This window comes from Meleagris gallopavo, chromosome 3 (assembly GCF_905368555.1).
Source record: "Meleagris gallopavo chromosome 3, MGAL_WU_HG_1.1, whole genome shotgun sequence".
In the NCBI taxonomy this organism is placed as follows: domain Eukaryota; kingdom Metazoa; phylum Chordata; class Aves; order Galliformes; family Phasianidae; genus Meleagris; species Meleagris gallopavo.
In genome coordinates this window covers 25,872,451-25,890,658 of record NC_139406.1, presented here as the reverse complement: position 1 = coordinate 25,890,658, position 18,208 = coordinate 25,872,451, and the positions used below count along the sequence as shown (strand labels likewise).

General features: G+C 37.2%; 1 protein-coding gene across 5 annotated transcripts in view; it reads left to right on the top strand.

The window, feature by feature from the left end:
* TENT4A (terminal nucleotidyltransferase 4A) overlaps positions 1–18,208 on the top strand; it is a 55,893-nt gene that overhangs the window by 15,173 nt on the left and 22,512 nt on the right. For 4 of the 5 annotated variants that reach the window (XM_085220472.1, XM_003204844.5, XM_085220473.1 and 1 more), the window contains exons 3-10: positions 886–932; positions 1,806–1,926; positions 3,434–3,541; positions 4,345–4,473; positions 5,436–5,649; positions 12,362–12,488; positions 17,445–17,545; positions 17,819–17,991. In XM_085220472.1, the coding sequence (XP_085076598.1) occupies positions 886–932; positions 1,806–1,926; positions 3,434–3,541; positions 4,345–4,473; positions 5,436–5,649; positions 12,362–12,488; positions 17,445–17,545; positions 17,819–17,991 (1,020 nt within the window). The remainder of the gene's footprint in view (positions 1–885; positions 933–1,805; positions 1,927–3,433; positions 3,542–4,344; positions 4,474–5,435; positions 5,650–12,361; positions 12,489–17,444; positions 17,546–17,818; positions 17,992–18,208) is intronic. The other variant, XM_085220476.1, reaches the window with a different exon arrangement.

The following is an 18,208-nucleotide window of genomic DNA, read 5'->3' as shown; positions in this document are numbered from 1 at the left end:
AAGCTGCTTCCAAATGGAAATGGCCCAGAAGGAACTTAATGCAAACTATATTGATAACAACTCTATCTGTAGTTAGAAGGATGATGTTATTAACAGGCGTAAAAACATTTCGGACTGTTATGATTTCATAAGCTTCAATGAGAGACTGAGGATTGTGGGCACAGTGTTGAGCTAAAAATACTGTAAGTGCTGTCTTCATCTTTACCTGCAATTTTCCTTAGTAGTAAGGTTTCTGTAGATCATGGAACAATTATAGGCATGGAAGTGGCACAGCCTTTTCATGGGTCACTTCAAAGGGATAAACTTGCCAATTGTGCTGCAATGGAGGAGGAGGATTTCAGTTCTCTAGGATAGAAGCATGGTGAAAGCATCTGATCTGAACTGCGAACTTCTCTCAAGCTTCCTCCTCAATATCTACCATAATTTGTCATCCTTACAGTGACATTTGGAGTGTTTGTGTTCCTTATAAATTGAATAATTAGATGTTTTAAACCTAACAAATTAAGAAAATGCTTCCAGAAATAATCAATAAAGCTGTCTTATGAGGGAAGAGAGCACAGGAAAGAGGGAAACTTATAGCAGCTTATACTTCTGTAGAACTGGAAATAAATAAGGAAAAGGACTTCTCAAAAGTTTTTGTTTTCTGGCTTGCTGGCTTTGTAGTCACTTCATATCTCAAAAATACAATTTCCTGTTAAGTTGCATCTGTAAGAGAAAATGCATTTCTACAAGCAAAACAGTGTACAAAGGAAAGTCTCAACTTTATTTACTGGGCTGCATCTGTAACAGGTCCAGGAAAATGTTAATAAATCTTGAGAGAGCTAAATGAGCATTCATGAGTGATTTCAGTGATTTTTTTTTTTATTTTTTTTTCCCCCCCCTCAGGTCCAGATATTTGGCAGCTTTAGTACAGGGCTATATCTTCCAACTAGGTAAGTAATGATTTGCTTTTATCTAAAGCTTGATTTCTTTTAGAGTACTGGTAAAATCTGGGGAGGAATTCAGAGACTGGAATGTGTAAATGTGTCAGTAAAGCATTTGTTTAGTACCCCACATGACCAAGGGAAGAGCTATTCAACTTAGATTTGATAAATATTTGATACCAGTGTCAGTACTAAGTGGTTGGGGATGCTTTGATAAATGTATTTTCTTTCTTTGGGGTTAATCTTTGGCATTTTAAGTTTCAGTAGAACTGACCAATTTAGAACTTGCTATTTAAAGACTGTTTTTTAAATAAAGTTACTGTGTGTCACACTGTAACTGCAAAATTAGAAGTCATCACAGCTGGGATCTCTCAACTCTTTGGAGAGTATAGTGTGCTTTGAGTGTGTCTTTTATCACTTAATGGTTCAATACATATTGGGGGTTATAAAGTTGGTAGGAAATTTTTTGTAACTGTCTTAAAGACTGTGTTGTCTTAAAATAATTTTTTCAGTAAGCACAGGGAATTTAATTTCTGTGAAGAATGACTGATAAGAATTGTTGGTATTATTAACAACATGAGTAGGTGAGGGACAGAATTGGACTGGGGCTGTGGAAATCAGTGGTAGGGTGCAAGGAAGAAAAAAGGAAGGAGTTGTCTCTAGAACTTATCAGAGGATTGGAAGCAAGAAGCTAGGATCCAAAAGCATGCTGGCCTGTCTCTTAATGTTACTAAAGCTAACTTAGAAATCTAGATTGTTAGAAGTTGAAAAGTGCTTATGCTGGAGGACTTGAAACATGTAGAAGAGCGATTTGGCCCTTTTTTTTAAGGGGACTATTGTGTCTTGCACGTAATGCATTTCATATCTGTTCTTTTTGTCTAGTGATATTGACTTAGTTGTTTTTGGGAAATGGGAACGCCCCCCTTTACAGTTGCTGGAGCAAGCACTAAGAAAACACAATGTGGCTGAGCCATATTCCATCAAAGTACTTGATAAAGCTACGGTAAGTAACAATCTTCGGAATAATTAACAGAAAAATTTTCAGACTCCTTAACATAACACTTGGTGATTAATATTCTTAATATTGAACCATTTTGAAACAGTTGATGTCTTAAGCACAATGTTTTGCTCTATTGAGGCAAAATTTTAAAATGCACGTGCTTAGCAATAGTATATAGGGGTTATGATATGGAGAACAGTAATTGTGTACTCTGTTTGCTGTAAGGTCGTATCTTGTGCTCATATTGCCAATAAATATCTCCTGAAAGTTTGCATTCCCAAAGTGTAAGATAGGTTAACTATATCGTGTTTTTTCATAGAATTTTAAGAGGACTTGTATTTAGCCAGGGAATGGTAACTGGGGTTACTGAATTTGAAAAAACTGCTTGAAGTCTTGTTTTTCATGGTATATTGAAATGTTCTAAGCTTAACCAAGCTTGATGTGTAGTGTTTCTTGCATCTGGCTTGTGACTCTAACGGATCAAACACTGAATGTGCTAAAAGTGTAATGTGAGAATATTACATTACTGAACAAGTGTTTCCTTCAGGAGACCAAGTGGAATGTTGTGAATTTATTTTAGTAAGTTGCTCCCTTCTGTGGCCTTTGAAGTAGTGACTTTTCAAGATTCAGAAAGTTCCTACAGCTTTGTAGTGTTAGCAGCACATAACAATAGCTCTGGTATTCTTTGGTTTATCTGAGGGTGAGATTTTTATATTAGCTGTAGCACTTAGTGAAAGATAATAGGTTTATTAATTTCACTAGCATCTTTTATTCCCTCCGCTGTTGGTATAAAATGAAGTTATAAATCTGCTCTTTCAGATGAAAAATAATTGCTAGAACTTCAACTTCAAATACATGTATGAGCTGAAGTTTAGGTTGTCTTTGAGATAACATGCTTATAATACCATTTTGTGGGATACTGTTCTCAAGGCAGTGGTGTGAGACCAAAGTGAATATTCAGTAATTCTGTCATGATTTTCTGCTGCCAGGAGGAGTACTGTTGTTCCTGCTTTGCTTTTTATCCAATCTGGATTTCATTTGATTGCAGTGAACCAGTTCGATTTGATAAATCAATGGGCAGCCCTTTATTTTTACTGCTTTATTTTTTCTTCTGTCAGTTTAGCAAGCTGAAATGGCACACTGCTAGGTCAGATGACTGCAATTCTTACAAGTTATGGGAGTACAGTATCTCCTATTAATGACTCCCTTAGTCATTAAATTAAGTAAATTTACTTGTCTTACAAAATAGCTCAGATACTGCAGATAGAGGCAGATAACATAACAGCTATGGGAGTGTACATGAGAGATAGTTAACATGGTCATATATACTATTATTTTAATCACCTCACTAAAAATTGTTCACTGTCAGGAACTTTCTCAATAACACATTTCCTTGTCTTGGTAAATATGTTTATTTGGGCTGATAGTATCCATGTATGTTGAGTAGCCGGAGAGGAGCACCAGTGTTGCATTTCTGGGGACTCATAAAATCTTATTTTCATCTTCTCAGGTACCAATAATAAAACTCACTGACCAGGAGACAGAAGTAAAAGTTGACATCAGTTTTAATGTAGAAACTGGTGTGAAGGCAGCTCGATTTATCAAGGAATACATGAAGGTATCAGCTGTACAATGAATGTTATACTACTTATCAAGGATACACTAGATGCTTAGATAACCTTTTTTGGTATGGCTTAAGACTTTTGAAAACTTATTGTTGAAGACTGTTTTCATTAGTACTAATTAAGCATGGGTATTTTAATTATGTTGCTTCGGTAGAAAGATAGTTGTTTTTTTTTTTTAAGGCTCAAGCTTTGTAAGCTAGAACTGTAAGGATGGAAGCTGAGTATTGTTACATAATTTTCTGATAGTTGAATGCTGGATGCTTGTGTGCAGAAATGTATTTTGAATGGATTTGAACAGTCATATCTAGATTTGCAGCTGGTTTCTAAAGCAAGGCTGTTTAGGTTTTGCTTACTTTAAATTTTACATTAAATTTTAGTGATGCTTGAATATGAATACAGTCTTGTTAGACAGTGTCTAATGACAATTATTCTGTATGTAAGTACTTACGATCAAGCTCATTTTTACACTGTGCATTAAAAGTACTGTTTAGATGAAAAGCATTGACTGAATTAGGCTGATAATCAATGATGAATTTGGAGATAATCCTGTTAGGAAGGAGATGGGAGGAGTTAAATTTATGTAGGCTACTAGATCAAGTATGAGTTTGTGCATTTGCATGTTTTGTATTTGCGTAAGTTTTGTGTATGTGCATGTTTCAGCTCTTACTGAGGAAACGCGTAATGGCGCACTACTGAACAACATTTTTGTATTAGATGAATCTTATTTTGAGATTTAGTATTTGCTTTGTTTTGGAATGTTGGCAGTATCTTTGATAAAAACTATTTTGCTTTGCAGAAATATTCCTTGCTGCCTTACTTGATTTTAGTATTAAAACAGTTCCTACTTCAGAGGGACTTGAATGAAGTTTTTACTGGTGGAATTAGCTCTTATAGCCTTATTTTAATGGCAATTAGTTTCCTGCAGGTAAGTCTGTCCCATATTTATTTGCTTGTGTGTTCCTTAAACTATCTTGGTTTCTGTCACTCAGCCTTCTTAGTGAAGATGCTGTTTCTTTACAATCCCATAGCAATGCATAGTTTTATTCTGCTATAGCTCTAGATGTTTGATCATTGGCAACTCTGTTAGACTACACCTAAAACCTCTTAAGACTTGTGAATTGGAATAGCAACAGGAGATCTGTTACAGCATAGAGGCAGTGCATTGCTTTCTATAACAGGTCCTGTGATGAGGATTACACCACTTTCTATGTCTATTCCGGTACCTGAATGGTCTTCCTGGTGTTAAATCTGCTTGGATGCAGTTGGTCTGCTACTTCGTAGACTACTGGTACTGAATGTGGAGAGTAGTTGATTCTGGTGTTTGTTAAGAAATTAAACAGTCAAGCTGTTTTAATTATATGTTCATCGGTTAAGCTTTAACATCCTTAAAACTGGCAGATATTTTAGACATCATTAATGACTATTAACTACCAATGTATTTCTGTGGCAGTAATATTTCTATGAGTATGAAGTACATAATAGGAGGTGGATTAAAGAGCTACTTTAGTTGGAGCAAATAGTTTTTCTGCTTCTGAAAACATTAAGCCTGATTTTTTTTTTTAAAAAAGAAACAAAGAACTATTACTCTGTTACTAAACCTTAATGCAGTAGTGGTCTTTTCCAACCTTAATGATTTTATGGTTCTTTATGCTTCATTACTATTGGCTTAGAAAGAGGTTTAGAGGTGGCAAGAAATAATTCTTTTTCCGTATGCTGCTGAAGTGCTGCCCCCTCTTAGTTACATAAAAACAGTTTAAGTACACGAATTAATGACTCAATTCAGACTTTTGTAGAGATTATACTCAACTGTTTAAATGAGAGCTTTTGTTGTACTGTTGTAGTCTGACAAATGATGATTTTTAATAATTAGTAACTGTTCTGTCACAGCTGCATCCAAGAATTGATGCCAGAAGAGCTGATGAAAACCTTGGAATGCTTCTGATAGAATTTTTTGAACTCTATGGAAGAAATTTTAACTACTTGAAAACTGGTATTAGAATAAAAAATGGAGGTGCCTATATTGCCAAAGAAGAAATCATGAAAGTAATGACAAATGGATACAGACCATCCATGTTATGTATTGAAGATCCTCTGTTGCCTGGTAAGACTGTATGCTTCTTGCAGTACCCTGGGACTCTGGCTCAACTTTTACTCTCAGACTTACTTCAGAGTCTCTTAAATCTGTTAAATGTGTTGAGAAGCAGCTCAGAGAAAAGGCTTCTTGGTGGTGAGATACACCAACTGAGATGGACTAAGGGGTAAGGAACCAAAATATGCGAGGATTCTTAGCCTGAGTAAACTAGATTGTATCCAAACAACTCAAATAAACGATGCACTGGAAGTTCAGAAATGTGTACTTAAAGTTCTCTTGCAGTGGTGGAAATAATGATGGAAAGAGATCTAGGAAATCCTGGAAGAGGAGTTACTAGTAGGGAGAACAGTTTGGATTTTTTGCAATGAGAGAAAGGAAGATATAGCTTTTCCTGCCACAGTCTGTGGTGCTATTCTACATATAACCACATCCTCCTCTCCAATATAGAGAGGTATGGATTTGAAAGATAGACTGTTTGGTGGATTAAGGACTGGTTGGCTGGTTGCAGCCAAAGGATTGTGATCAATGGGTCTTTGTCTGGCTGGAGGCTGGTTTCGAGTGGTGTCCCCCAAGGCTTGGTTTTGGGGACTGGTGCTCTTCGGCTTCTTTATCAGTGATACGGACGATGGCATTGAGTGCACCCTCAGCAAGTTTGCAGATGACACCAAGCTGAGTGGTGCAGTTGATACACTGGAGGAAAAGGAAGCCATCCAGAGGGATGTGGATAGGCTGGAGATGTGAGTCGATATGAACCTAATAAGGTTCAAGAAGGCCAAGTGCAAGGTTGCACTTTGGCTGGGGCAATCCCAGGTATTTATATAGGCTGGGAGATCTCCTTGAGAGCAGCCCTGTGGAGAAGGACTTGGAGGTCCTGGTGGACAAGAAGCTGGACATGAGCCAGCAGTGTGCACCTGCAGCCCAGAAGGCCAGCTGTGTTCTGGGCTGCATTTTTAAAAAAAGGGGGTGGCCAGCAGGAAGAAGGAGGTGATTGGTGATTGTCCCCCCACTACTTAGCTCTTGTGAGGCCCCATCTGGAGTACTGCATCCAGGCTTGGGGAACCCAGTACAGGAAGGATGTGGAGCTCTTAGAGCAGGTCCAGAGGAGGGCCACTAAAGATGATCAGAGGGCTGGAGCTCTCTTATGACGAAAGGTTGAGGGAACAGGGCTTGCTTAGCTTGGAGAAGAGAAGGCTTCAGGGATACCTCATTGTGGCCTTCGAGTACTTGAAGGGAGCATATAAACAGGAGGGGAATGGCTGTTTATGAGGATTGATAGTAATAGGACAAGGGGGAATGGTTTTAAACTGAAACAGGGGAGGTTTAGGTTAGATATTAGGAGGAGATTCCTCACACAGAGGGTGGTGACACACTGGAACAAGTTGCCCAAGGAGGTTGTGGATGCCCCATCCCTGGAGACATTCAAGGTCAGGCTGGATGTGGCTCTGGGCAGCCTGGTCTGGTGGTTGGTGCCCTTGCCCATGGCAAGGGGTTGAATCTAGATGATCATTGTGGTCCTTTTCAACCCAGGCCATTTATGATATAAATTATACCATATAGGAAATAAATGCAACTCATAATGTACTTGCTCTGCATGATGGTACAGTAGAGACTGCACAGAAATATGGGTGTATGCTCATGAATGTATACCAAGGGAATGACTAGATTGTGGTGTTGGTAGGGGAGTCTGATATGTGTAGTTGGCTTCTGAATTGTATGTGGACCTTCAGCAAATGTCAGTTCTAGTTGCATACCTGTTGTAAGTTAAAACAGATTTCTTGAAGACTTTTCAGTAATGTTCAGAGTAATGGCGACTAATTTTTATTAAGATCCTTAAAGCTGTCAGTTGGTAATACTTGGTTTGTATTCCACTTACATTATCATCTGTAGTTGGAATTCTAAACCAACTTTTTTACAAAATGAAATTTGTTAATTTGGACTTAAGTGTTAGTATTTCTGAAGTGTAACTGACAGTTAACCTTTATGCTATCACACCTTGTGATATAGACTGTTATGCGTAGCACTTTAAAACCAATAATTCAGAAACTGAAGTTCAGCTGCTTTCTAAATACTCAATGTACTGAGTGTTCATACTTTATACCAGGTTGCATGCTAGGATAGTTTTGTCCTATCACTCCTACATATGTAGCTCTAAGTTTGTGTCCATCATTACTCCTGTGCTTGGCCAGGCCTAAGTATGGTTTTGCACAACTTCTATCATGTTTATTTCATTCAGTAGCTGTGTATTATTTGCCTGAAAATCCATTTCAGTGGCAGCATGACTACACTTCTTTGGAATCAGAAACCTTTATCTGATCTTCCTGTCTACTGAGGACTTAGAAATTTCTTACACTGAACAATATTTTAATTTTGACTTACAGTTAAGCCTTTAAATTTTTCTTCTCTCTATTTTCTCCTTGAAGAAGAGGGAAAAATAAGATGTCCAGTAGGGGCTTTCAGTTGTTCCTTGTAGCATAAATCCTCAGTAGCAAAAAAAAAACTGTGATTTGGAAGGAAGCTCTATAGTTGCATGGTCTCAATAGCTGGTAAGAATTACATTTGAAGTGATAATCTATAGACTATGATGATGTAACTTTTACAGGAGAAAGTATTTTGACAAGGCAAATAAAAGCTGACAACTTGAAATATATTATCTTTTTTGGCTCTAGTGATACTTTCTGGTAGCTACCATAAAGCTGCAGAACTTATCTGTTGGAACTAGGAGTAAAAGAAACTAGGAGTAAGATTTCCTATAACGTAAGAATAGAGCATTGAGTAAGACCTCATGAATACAGTACGATGCTGAAAGGTGAAACTCGTAACTTTAGAGGGAACAGGGTTAAGTTCAGTGGAATTGGTTTCTTTAGGTCTGAGGCACATTTTAGTGTAAAATAATGTTTGACTAACAGATAAATAACAATCAAAGCAGGTTGATATTTTGGTTGTTCCCATTTAGGTCATTATTGATTCCTAGATCCAGAAGGAACAGGCATCAGTTCTGGATGTAGTGGGCTTTAGCTTGGACAAGATTTACTTGGGTGCTGCCGGATTTCCTCTGAGAGTCTCCAAGACAGTTTTGAGCATGAGAGGTTTATAATTTCTGTGATTTGAGATCACAGATTCCAAGAAAGATGTTGGGAATCTACACTTGAAGTGGGAAGTCTCTTAATCTGGCTTTGAGGCACCAAATCTAGTCTGTGATGCATCTTAAAGTCGTAACTTCTGTCTGATCTTCATTAATGCCTTAGGATTCTTTACGTTGACTTAGTAGTGTTCTAGGATAGGATAATGGGATGAAAATCTCTCCCTTATTATTAACCAATGAAAGGATTTTCAGTGAAATCTCTTGAAGCCACTACTGCATCAGTTTCTAAAAACTATTGAGGAGAATTGCAACCCATGGGAGCAAATTGGAGCAGGGTAAATTATATCATCCTTGTAGAGGTTTGTAAGTGGGATTCACCTTCCAGTATCCTGTTTTGGAAGGCAAAACTCTTATTGTAGGTCACAAATCTTTAATCTGTGATTTTAACACAACTTTGGAATTTATTCAGCAAGTTGTTGGAGATTCTTTTTGTACTTCTAGTTATGAGGACATTATCAAGGTTCATCAGGCATATTTTTGATGCTCAGGATAGGACTGATTTGATCTTGGTTCAGATTGGTGGCAGCAAATGTAGAAAGTCATAATCATAATCTAAGACCTGATTACTTTCTGCTGTTCTTTTCATGAGAAAGGTGATGTTCTTCATTCTGTATTACTGGATTATTGTAGTCACTCACAGAAGCTCTGTATGTTAATTTTCATATGGTTTCCTTGGAAAGGGACTATTTAACTTATAGGTCAAATTATCTTGATATGCCACAAACGTGAGAAGCAAATAGCTCGGGCAGCTATTGGCATTCCGTTTTAGTAACTTTCCAGAGGTTTTCAGTATCTGCTATTTGTCATTAGAAGGCGTTGACATGTGTGTATAAAATACATGCATTTATAAAGATATGCAAATACACTGAGGGTAGCAGCTGAAAGAACATCAAGTGTTGTGAAAAGATCTAATTAGTGGGTAATAACAAAACCAGGTCTGCTTCTGTCTTAGCTCATGGTTGTACCTTTGCCCTTCCAGGCCATGTTTTTGAAACTGCTTCAGGTAATGAAAGGCTACTTGACAGTGATAGTACTGATAGGAAGTCTTAGGTGCGCTTCTTCAGGGATGAGCCCTTCTTTTACAAAAATGAATGAGGATGGAATTAGATGTGAAATTATGCACCATTGTTATTTACTAATGTATCATTACATTATGTACTAATGTATCTGAGGTTGTAGTCTGTGAATTTGCATGAAAGCATTTGGGCTTGTGCTTTAACTGTTCGGTTTAGATTGTGATGAAAGGATGCTCAGGTATGTAAGATGTGATGACCTAACAAGAATAATTTATCAGAAGATAATTTGTTCCCAAAAATACAGATTTAACTGGGTACTATTCATAGTAGGTTGCATAGCTTTGGCTTCCATACCTTCTTTTCAACTGCGGTGCCAGTCAGAAGCCTTGCAAACTGTATAATTGAATAAAACCACTTATTCTGATATTTTTATGAACCAATTACAGGTGCAGAGTGAGGCAATCCAGGGAATTAGGCATGCTATGGCATGGGTTATCCTGCCTCTTCTCAAATCTGCTTTAGTGAAGAGTCATACACAACTTCAGTGGTTTAAACCAAATTGCCTTGGTTTGCTATGGATTAGGGAAGGCTTGTGGTTTCTTTTGCTGGCAGAGGTGACAACTACTGTCAAAAGGAGTGACCTACAGTTGGTATCAGTATTTTCATTTGCTCCTTCCAGGATATGCATTACCTGTAGTTGCCTTAATGGCATAATAGGCTACGTTAATGTAATTTGATTGACTGTGTACTCAATTCCTGTTATGTAAATCTAGTGGTAGTAGTGGTAGGTGCAATTGCATGTGTTTAGCCTCTTGAAAATACTATTTGTTTCTTTATTGCTTTTTGGCTTAATTTTTTTTGTGCATTGTTAAGTGAAAACAGTATTGTTGCTGCTTCTGCCCCTGGAGAACATGTACTGAATTAATCTATTTTCTCTAGTATAATGTCTTTGTTCTGTTATCTTGACTGCTGGCATACCTTGGGTCTCTATGCAGTCACCGTTGGACTAAATCCTTTGGGAAAGTGTCTGTTAACGACTTAACAGTGAAGCACTGAACTACAACGTGCTTCTTCCCAAGTTTGCTTTCCAAGGCCTGCTTCTACTTCAGGGTGGACTCCAGTTGTAAATGCCTCTTTTAAAGAGTCTTTCATAGTTTTAAATCTAGTAACTGCTGGAAACCTCAGCAGTATGTTATGTGAGATGGTCATTTACTTCAGTAAACATGAAGTCTTTTGTAATCAGATTTTAAATTAATCATATGTGTTACTGAAAACATCCTGTGTTCCCAAAGTGCTCTGATTCCCAATCCATTTTCATTTAATTACCCTTTCTTGTTCAAATGGCATAATTGTTGGAGAATCTTGAAGGACTGCAGTATATTGTCAAGTAGTAAAGCTGATGCTGCTTTTCCTGGATGGCAAATTTTAGCATGATATCTGTAATGTCTTACTAAACCAATATACTTAAGTGAGTGAAAGTTTCCTCTCAAGTCAAATTCAGCCTCGTTAGATTCACTTTCCAAGTGATAGACTTGATTCTTTGCGTATCAATTTTCAAAGAGGATTTTTATTATACCTTGTTCGTGGCATTGATTTCATTTACAGTCTTAAAATAAATACTTTCAGTGGTTCGTACATTTCCAATGTTCTCACAACATTATTGTTCTGAAGGAGGAAGCCTTTTACTATAAGCTGCTTTCTACCCACTCAAGATCTAATCTGTATTTTGGGCATGCAATTTGAGGGAAATAATTTTCAAGTGTTCTTTAAATTGAGTGGTGACAGTGAACCTTTGGTGTCTGGTACCAAATACATCTACAGAATCCCCAACTGGTTTCTTGCTAGCGCTGACAAGGTCTTCCTGGGTGTCAAATGGAAGGCCTATGCCTGTATGTGGTCGCTGATACTGAAGCTTTAGCATGTTCATAACTTCTGTGGTTCCTCATGAGGCACTGGGTTTGGAAGGAGTTCTGCTCTATGTAGAATGTGCTTAAAGAGACAGTCAAGAACTAACGCGAACTTGAGCAAAAGCAATGCTTGTGTACAAACTTGTGGAATCCTACATGGTAAAGATTTTGAGAAATTGGTTATCCTGAGAAGATAAGCACCCTATATGCATTGGCTTATTCAGCTGTAGTTTTAAGAAGCTTAAATTGGGTTGATGTAAGTATATCTGGCCATCGGTTCAGTGAAGATAATGCGGTTGCACAAGTGAAATTCTAAGCTAAGTTTGGCTTGCCAAAACTTTACTGGTAAGTGAGGTAGGTTCCTTCTTAGAGATCAGTTTCAAGCTTTGTTCAGAGCTATATTTTGTTTCTTTCAGGCTGTAGTATATCAGTATTTTTCACATGCTGTACTGAATGCATAATTTTGAGTGTCATTCCTAAAGCTAGCATCCTTTAATGAGATGGGCACACTTAGTTGTACCTGATATGAATAGTTTGGTCTGACTAGTTTAAACAAAGTAAAGTTGTATTTTTAAGGCTTCTGAGCTTTAAGTATGAATGATTTTCTGGTTACTGATATTAAAAAAGGTGATCTGATGATTGTCACATTATTTCAGGAAACGACGTTGGCAGAAGTTCTTACGGTGCCATGCAAGTGAAACAAGTTTTTGATTATGCCTACATTGTTCTTAGCCATGCAGTATCACCACTTGCAAGATCATATCCAAATAGAGATTCTGAGAGGTAATTAGTCCACTTTTTGAATATTGTTTGTTTCTGTAATCAATTAGGAATGTTGAGTCTAATCAATAAAAGGAATATTGCTCTTTATTGTTTAACTGCGGTTGTATTGAAATCTGCCTAGAAATTCAGGCTGGTCCAGTGCTATGAGAGCGTAATAACTTCATGTGCAGCATTGAAATGAAGACAGCATGACAAAAGCCAGAATTAATCCAGTGTGAGGTTTCTTAGTGTGGAAGAATGCCAGAGTAGCCTCTCCACAAAGGTTCTGCCTGAAGTATTGCAAAGAAGACTGCTGACTAGAAATTTGGTTTGATTTATCTGTATTACTGCAGAGAAATGGGTCTGAACAAAATTTTGTGTAAACTAGTCAGAGTAGAAATTTCCTCTGTTCTCTAATGTTCTCTCTTCTATGTGACACCCAAACTGTTTTAAAAGGCTTCATATGAAATTAATTTAAATTAATAAATTCAGGCAGTAATGTTTGAACTGATGTTAAAAGCTAGCATACTCCTAAATGTGGCATTTTTAAAGCACATTTTGATGTCTTTCATAGAAACACTGTACAGCTCAGTGTTCTCAGCTCTTAACTTTGCAAATTATGAAGTGTGTTTTTTGATGAAGAGAAAAAAAATGAAGGTATCACAGCTACGTCATATTTTCATGCATGTATCTGCTCTAGCATGTGGTGTTTAATCCTAACTTTCAGTGCAAACTGGGATAGATAGAGGATGTATCTTCTCTGGGACTTCCCTAGAATTCTAGTAGTGTTCTGAGCTCCCCAGCTAATTTCAGAGAGAAGTGGCTATTGGAAGTCATGTTAACCTTACAGATAAAATTGCAAACTTTAGTCAAGGTGTTAATTTCCAGCATTAATGTAATTCCAAAAGGAAATAGTTACCCTATAGTAAGTTTATTATTTGGTAAGACAACTGCATATATGCTAAGTTTACCATAAAGAAGTCAACTTTTGTTCCTGCCTTTAATATTCACAGGTTTTAATAGTGGCTGTGAATCCATTTTCTTGTGGAACTAAATTTCAAGACTGAGATAATTCATGCCCTTGTGATGGAGATAGGAAGAGTGGGAAGTGTTACACATTAACATTTAAGATTGCTGTGTTAAGATTAAGGTGCATCTCTTGAATGTGTACTGTCTGATAATGTGTTGCTTTATCCCTATGTACGTATGGGTAGAAGGACCTAGGGATATATGAAGTTTTCCTTGGTTTAGGCTCTAACAACTTTTGTGATTCTTCAAAGGTCATAGTCATTTTCTTATAGGGTGCCTCTGTTTATATTAGACATCATTTGTAAATGCATTTAATGCAAGTCTCAGAAGTCATTAGTAGTACACTTGCTTGGAACTTCCTACATACAGTAACTTGAGAAATCCCAGTGGCTGTGTTTCAGCAGGTGTTAATACATCTGACCTGTCCTTCTCCTGTTTTGGGCTGTCTGTGCTAGGTGATACGAGTCTCAGAACTTGTCATACCTGTAACTTACTATTCAGTCGGGTAGCAGTGTGTCAGGTGTCATAAAAGATGCAGCTTTCAATGAAGACTAACCTGTTCAGTGTTGCCATAACTGGGGCTGTCTTTCCCTTAAGCATGAACCCTGGTGGGTTTGAATTGTTATCAACTCTTTTCAGGGGAAACCTGTCTACATCTTGTGTATGGTCTTGTTTTGTATGTTACCAACCATGTCAGTAGCTTTCGGATCTTTCTTAGTGATCATTGCCTTTTTTCCAGTGTTAGTCCAACCTGAAGAAGCAAAAGTCTTAAAGTAACTTAAAGCTTTCTAGTCAACTGCTGCTTCTGATATTCTCTGTTTCAAAATAAGTCAGATTTTGCTCTTGCAGCACAGGCCTTACTCATCCATGTTCTATGTTAACATGACCCCCAGAACAGGATGGGCGTATCCAAATTACTCTGTCATTTTGTTTAAGCTTCCGAATAAAACATTTGAAGTGTACTGGGAGTAAAAGCTATCTTTTGTCTAGGCTTCTCATTGTATTTTGTCTCTGTGCTGAGAAGAAACAGTAATCATTTGTCTTAAAGGTAGTTAGTCAAAGTTACAGAAATTACCTTAACTCTTTGTCCTGGTCTTCCTCACGTGTTGACTTTCTAGAATGCTTCGTGAGAGGTTAATAGACTGTTGTGCAGATTTCTAGGCCAAACAGTTTCCCATCATCTTGGAAGGAAGGGTTTCTTTAGTAGGAAATACATTATACCTTGTCTAGCCTATCTATCCACGGACTTATCTCAATGTTAGCAGCTCAGTTTCTTGCTTCTTGATCTGTGTATTACTGACTCTTGCCTTTGGTTAGATCTAATGAGCCTGCAATCAAAAGCAGAGTCAGTTTAACTCTCTGGTCTGACTGAAAGAAACTACATCAACACTATTATCTCCTAAAGAAGCTGATCCAGTTTTCATTGTGGTTTATTGAAGGACAGAACAGAAGTAAGAGAAGCAGCAGGAAGTTGCTCAGGATAAGATGGAGGGAGTGTTATTATATTGCTTGACAGTCATAAGTTATGCTGGAAGGCTGTGTGTGTTTATTCATGACGTAAATTTATCCTTGGGAGTTATAACATGTCTGTAGATCAGAATGCTGGCCTACAATACTGACTTGTATTGTTTGAAGTATCAGTGTGTGCTCAGACAACATCCCTAAACAGCAGCATAGCCACACTTGGGAGGCAGATAAGGTCGTATGAAATAAGGAATAAAAATCTGGTTCTGCTATGATATTTCTTCAGTATAACTAAGACCGAAATCTTTGTTCAGTTTGAGCTCTGGATTCCTAACAGGTCCCTCCTTGGAGGTAAATGGATGGTGGAGGTGGACGAGGGAAAGTTACTATCATGCTGGAAGGCCAGAGCTGAGAGTTGGAGGAAGCTTTGGCAAGGTTTTGCATGTGTGGGGTTGTCATTTACAGATGAGAATCTTAAAAATAGTCTGTGTAATATGTGGAGTGTTTTCTCTGTCTCTGTGCTTGAAAGCTGTTCAGTCTGTTTTAACCCACTAGATCTAACTGCTGGTAGCTCTCTGTGTTAGGTTTGGGCTACTCCTGATTGACCAAGAGAGCTCCCAGGACTGTGAAAGGGAATGTTAAATTGATCCGCAAGATCTGCTGACACAGATGGCAGAAGTACTATCTGAAACAGTCTTTCATTTGCTTCTCATCTTAAATGCTGGGTGGCCATTACTAGAATGCATACTGTCTCAAGAAATGTCAGCAGTATCAGCTTTCCCTACACAGTGTTTATCTCAAAGACTTTACATTTTTTCCTAATCCATGTGCTCAAGCAGATCCTTCTTGCTTTAGATTGTTGCTCATTTATTATCTGGGAGATAATTCAGAAGTTCATGCCCTTTAGCTGTCTTTCACAGGCAGTGTTTTTTGTGCGGAGGAAAACTGGCTGGAGCTTTAGATATTGCCTCATTGAATCTTGTCAGCAATCTGAGCATTTTAAGAATAATCCTAAGATTTATTTGCATCATAGTTGTAATGTAATGACAACTAGAAAGTCTTCTGTTCCTTTTTAAGGTACTCTACTTAGTTGTTGAGCTGTGAATCCCAAGAATTCATTAAGATAATGGTGACAGTCATGTCAAAGCATTCAATTCTGTATGTAAAATTCAAGGTTGTATTTTCCAGCATGCATTACAGCATTTATGTAACTACGTAATAGAATAAGAGATGACACTTGTTCTGTACATCAGGATCTTCTACATCTGCTTGACTTGTTACTTAAGTGATGTCGTATGCTCCAAAGTTTGCTTAAAATCGCTGTTTCAATTTTGACACACTGGCATGTTTTTTAAAGTTGGGAATCTAAATGGGAAACGTGATACTTGGTCTTGCAGTAGAATTATAATGCCTAATGCAGTAGAACTGTTGCTCCTTGCTGAGGAGTTGAAATGTCCTAATAAAGGCAATGTAAATACTTCTAGGCTATATGTCCTTATTAATACACCTCAAAAATACCAATAAAGTTACAGTGTACCTTTTATGGTGTGAAATTAAAAAGCTTTATTACAACTGTTGAAGTTTTTCATAATTAAAATAACTTTACATTTTTCCAGGACGGACATGTTTTCATAGCCTGTTTTTGTACAATAGTTGGTCCTTCATGGATCTTGAGCATGTATAGTAAGCATTAGTATAGTTAGTGTTTCATCTCTCAGCCCCTAATAGAAGGAAAACTTGAAAGTTGATTTATTGAGCTAGGACAAAACTGTTCAAGTTAACATACAGTTCACCTGTATGTATGTTGGGAAGGTATGCAGTAAGAAGCTACTCTGTACTTGTTGATGACTGGTCATGAGTTAAGAGGATAAAAGAATCGGGTAGGCTTGTTCTCACACCAGTTACTTTTTAAAAATTTCATTAAATTCTAATTTCATGTGGGATTTTTTGCCAGTCTGTATCTTGTGTCCACTACATCACAATCCATGATACTTCCTTTACAATTGTAGGGATCTTTCAAGGTGCCTTGTAAACCCATAAGCAAATACAAATACTAGGGAGAGTCTCTATTCAGTGTGAAGGTGATTTGAGGAGCTGGGACGTTGTCTTCAGTACGTTATATGAATGTTCTAATGGAGTGGAAGAAATACTTTTTTTGGGGGGAAATGCAAGAACCTCTAACTTCCCCTTTTCAAACAAAATATAATTTGTATATACTTTCCTGGGAATTAAATTGAGTTCCATTTAGAAGTGAAAATCTTACCTGTGTCAGTGCTTTCAGGTTAGCATGGTAGGAGATAAGTAATAAACTAATTTAAAGTGTGGTTCTTCAGTGACTCTTACATGCTGATGTAAGGAAATGTAGGTTCAAAAAGATTCTTTGGTTAGGGATATCTTAAACGGATTCCAAACGTTATTTCAGTGCTTTTTGAAATGCTTGCAAGTATGTATGTAACCAATAGTCTTAATTTAAATATTTTTTAGCACATTAGGTAGAATCATCAAAGTGACCCAAGAAGTGATTGACTACAGGGCCTGGATTAAAAAGAAGTGGGGGAGCAAAATTAATTTATCACCTGAACTTGGTAGGTATAGCAAATTTTTTGAAACCAACTGAAACATTTTTTCTTCTATTTGGTGCAGTTCAAAATAACTGTGCTTTGAAATGAATTATTTCAGGTATTCTTAAGGAAACTTAAGGAAAGAAAAAAGGGAATTTTTAACTTTTTGATCTGAAACTAGTGTTCTGAGCTTGTTTTTCAGTTTGTTGGCTTGTTAAACAGAAGTAATTCTTAGATTTGAGGATCCATGTGTTGTATTCTGTGCTCTTAATTGATGCTCATGTTTTCTGTTAACAGATAATAGGTTGAAAATAAGAGACCAGATAGCTCCATGCAATGGAGAACAGAACAACAACAGAGACTCTGAATCATCTTACAACCAACGTTTGACTTTGTCATTGGCTAGTACACAACAGTTATCCTCTGGCTCATCTGCGTCGTCTGTATCATCACTCTCTGGCAGTGACATTGTAAGCTTTTTTATTTTAATGTTTTGAAAGAGTGATAAACTGTTTATTAGTTTAAAACATGATACTATACCTGAGCTACTACAGCAAATTAATAACTTCCCCTGCTCAGAGAATTACTTCTTTGTTAAATGAAATAGGTCTTTGTTCCATCCTAAATCTTTGGTACCCATTGTAGTAGCAGTTAGATATAATAAGATGTATGTTTCAAGTTGACAGT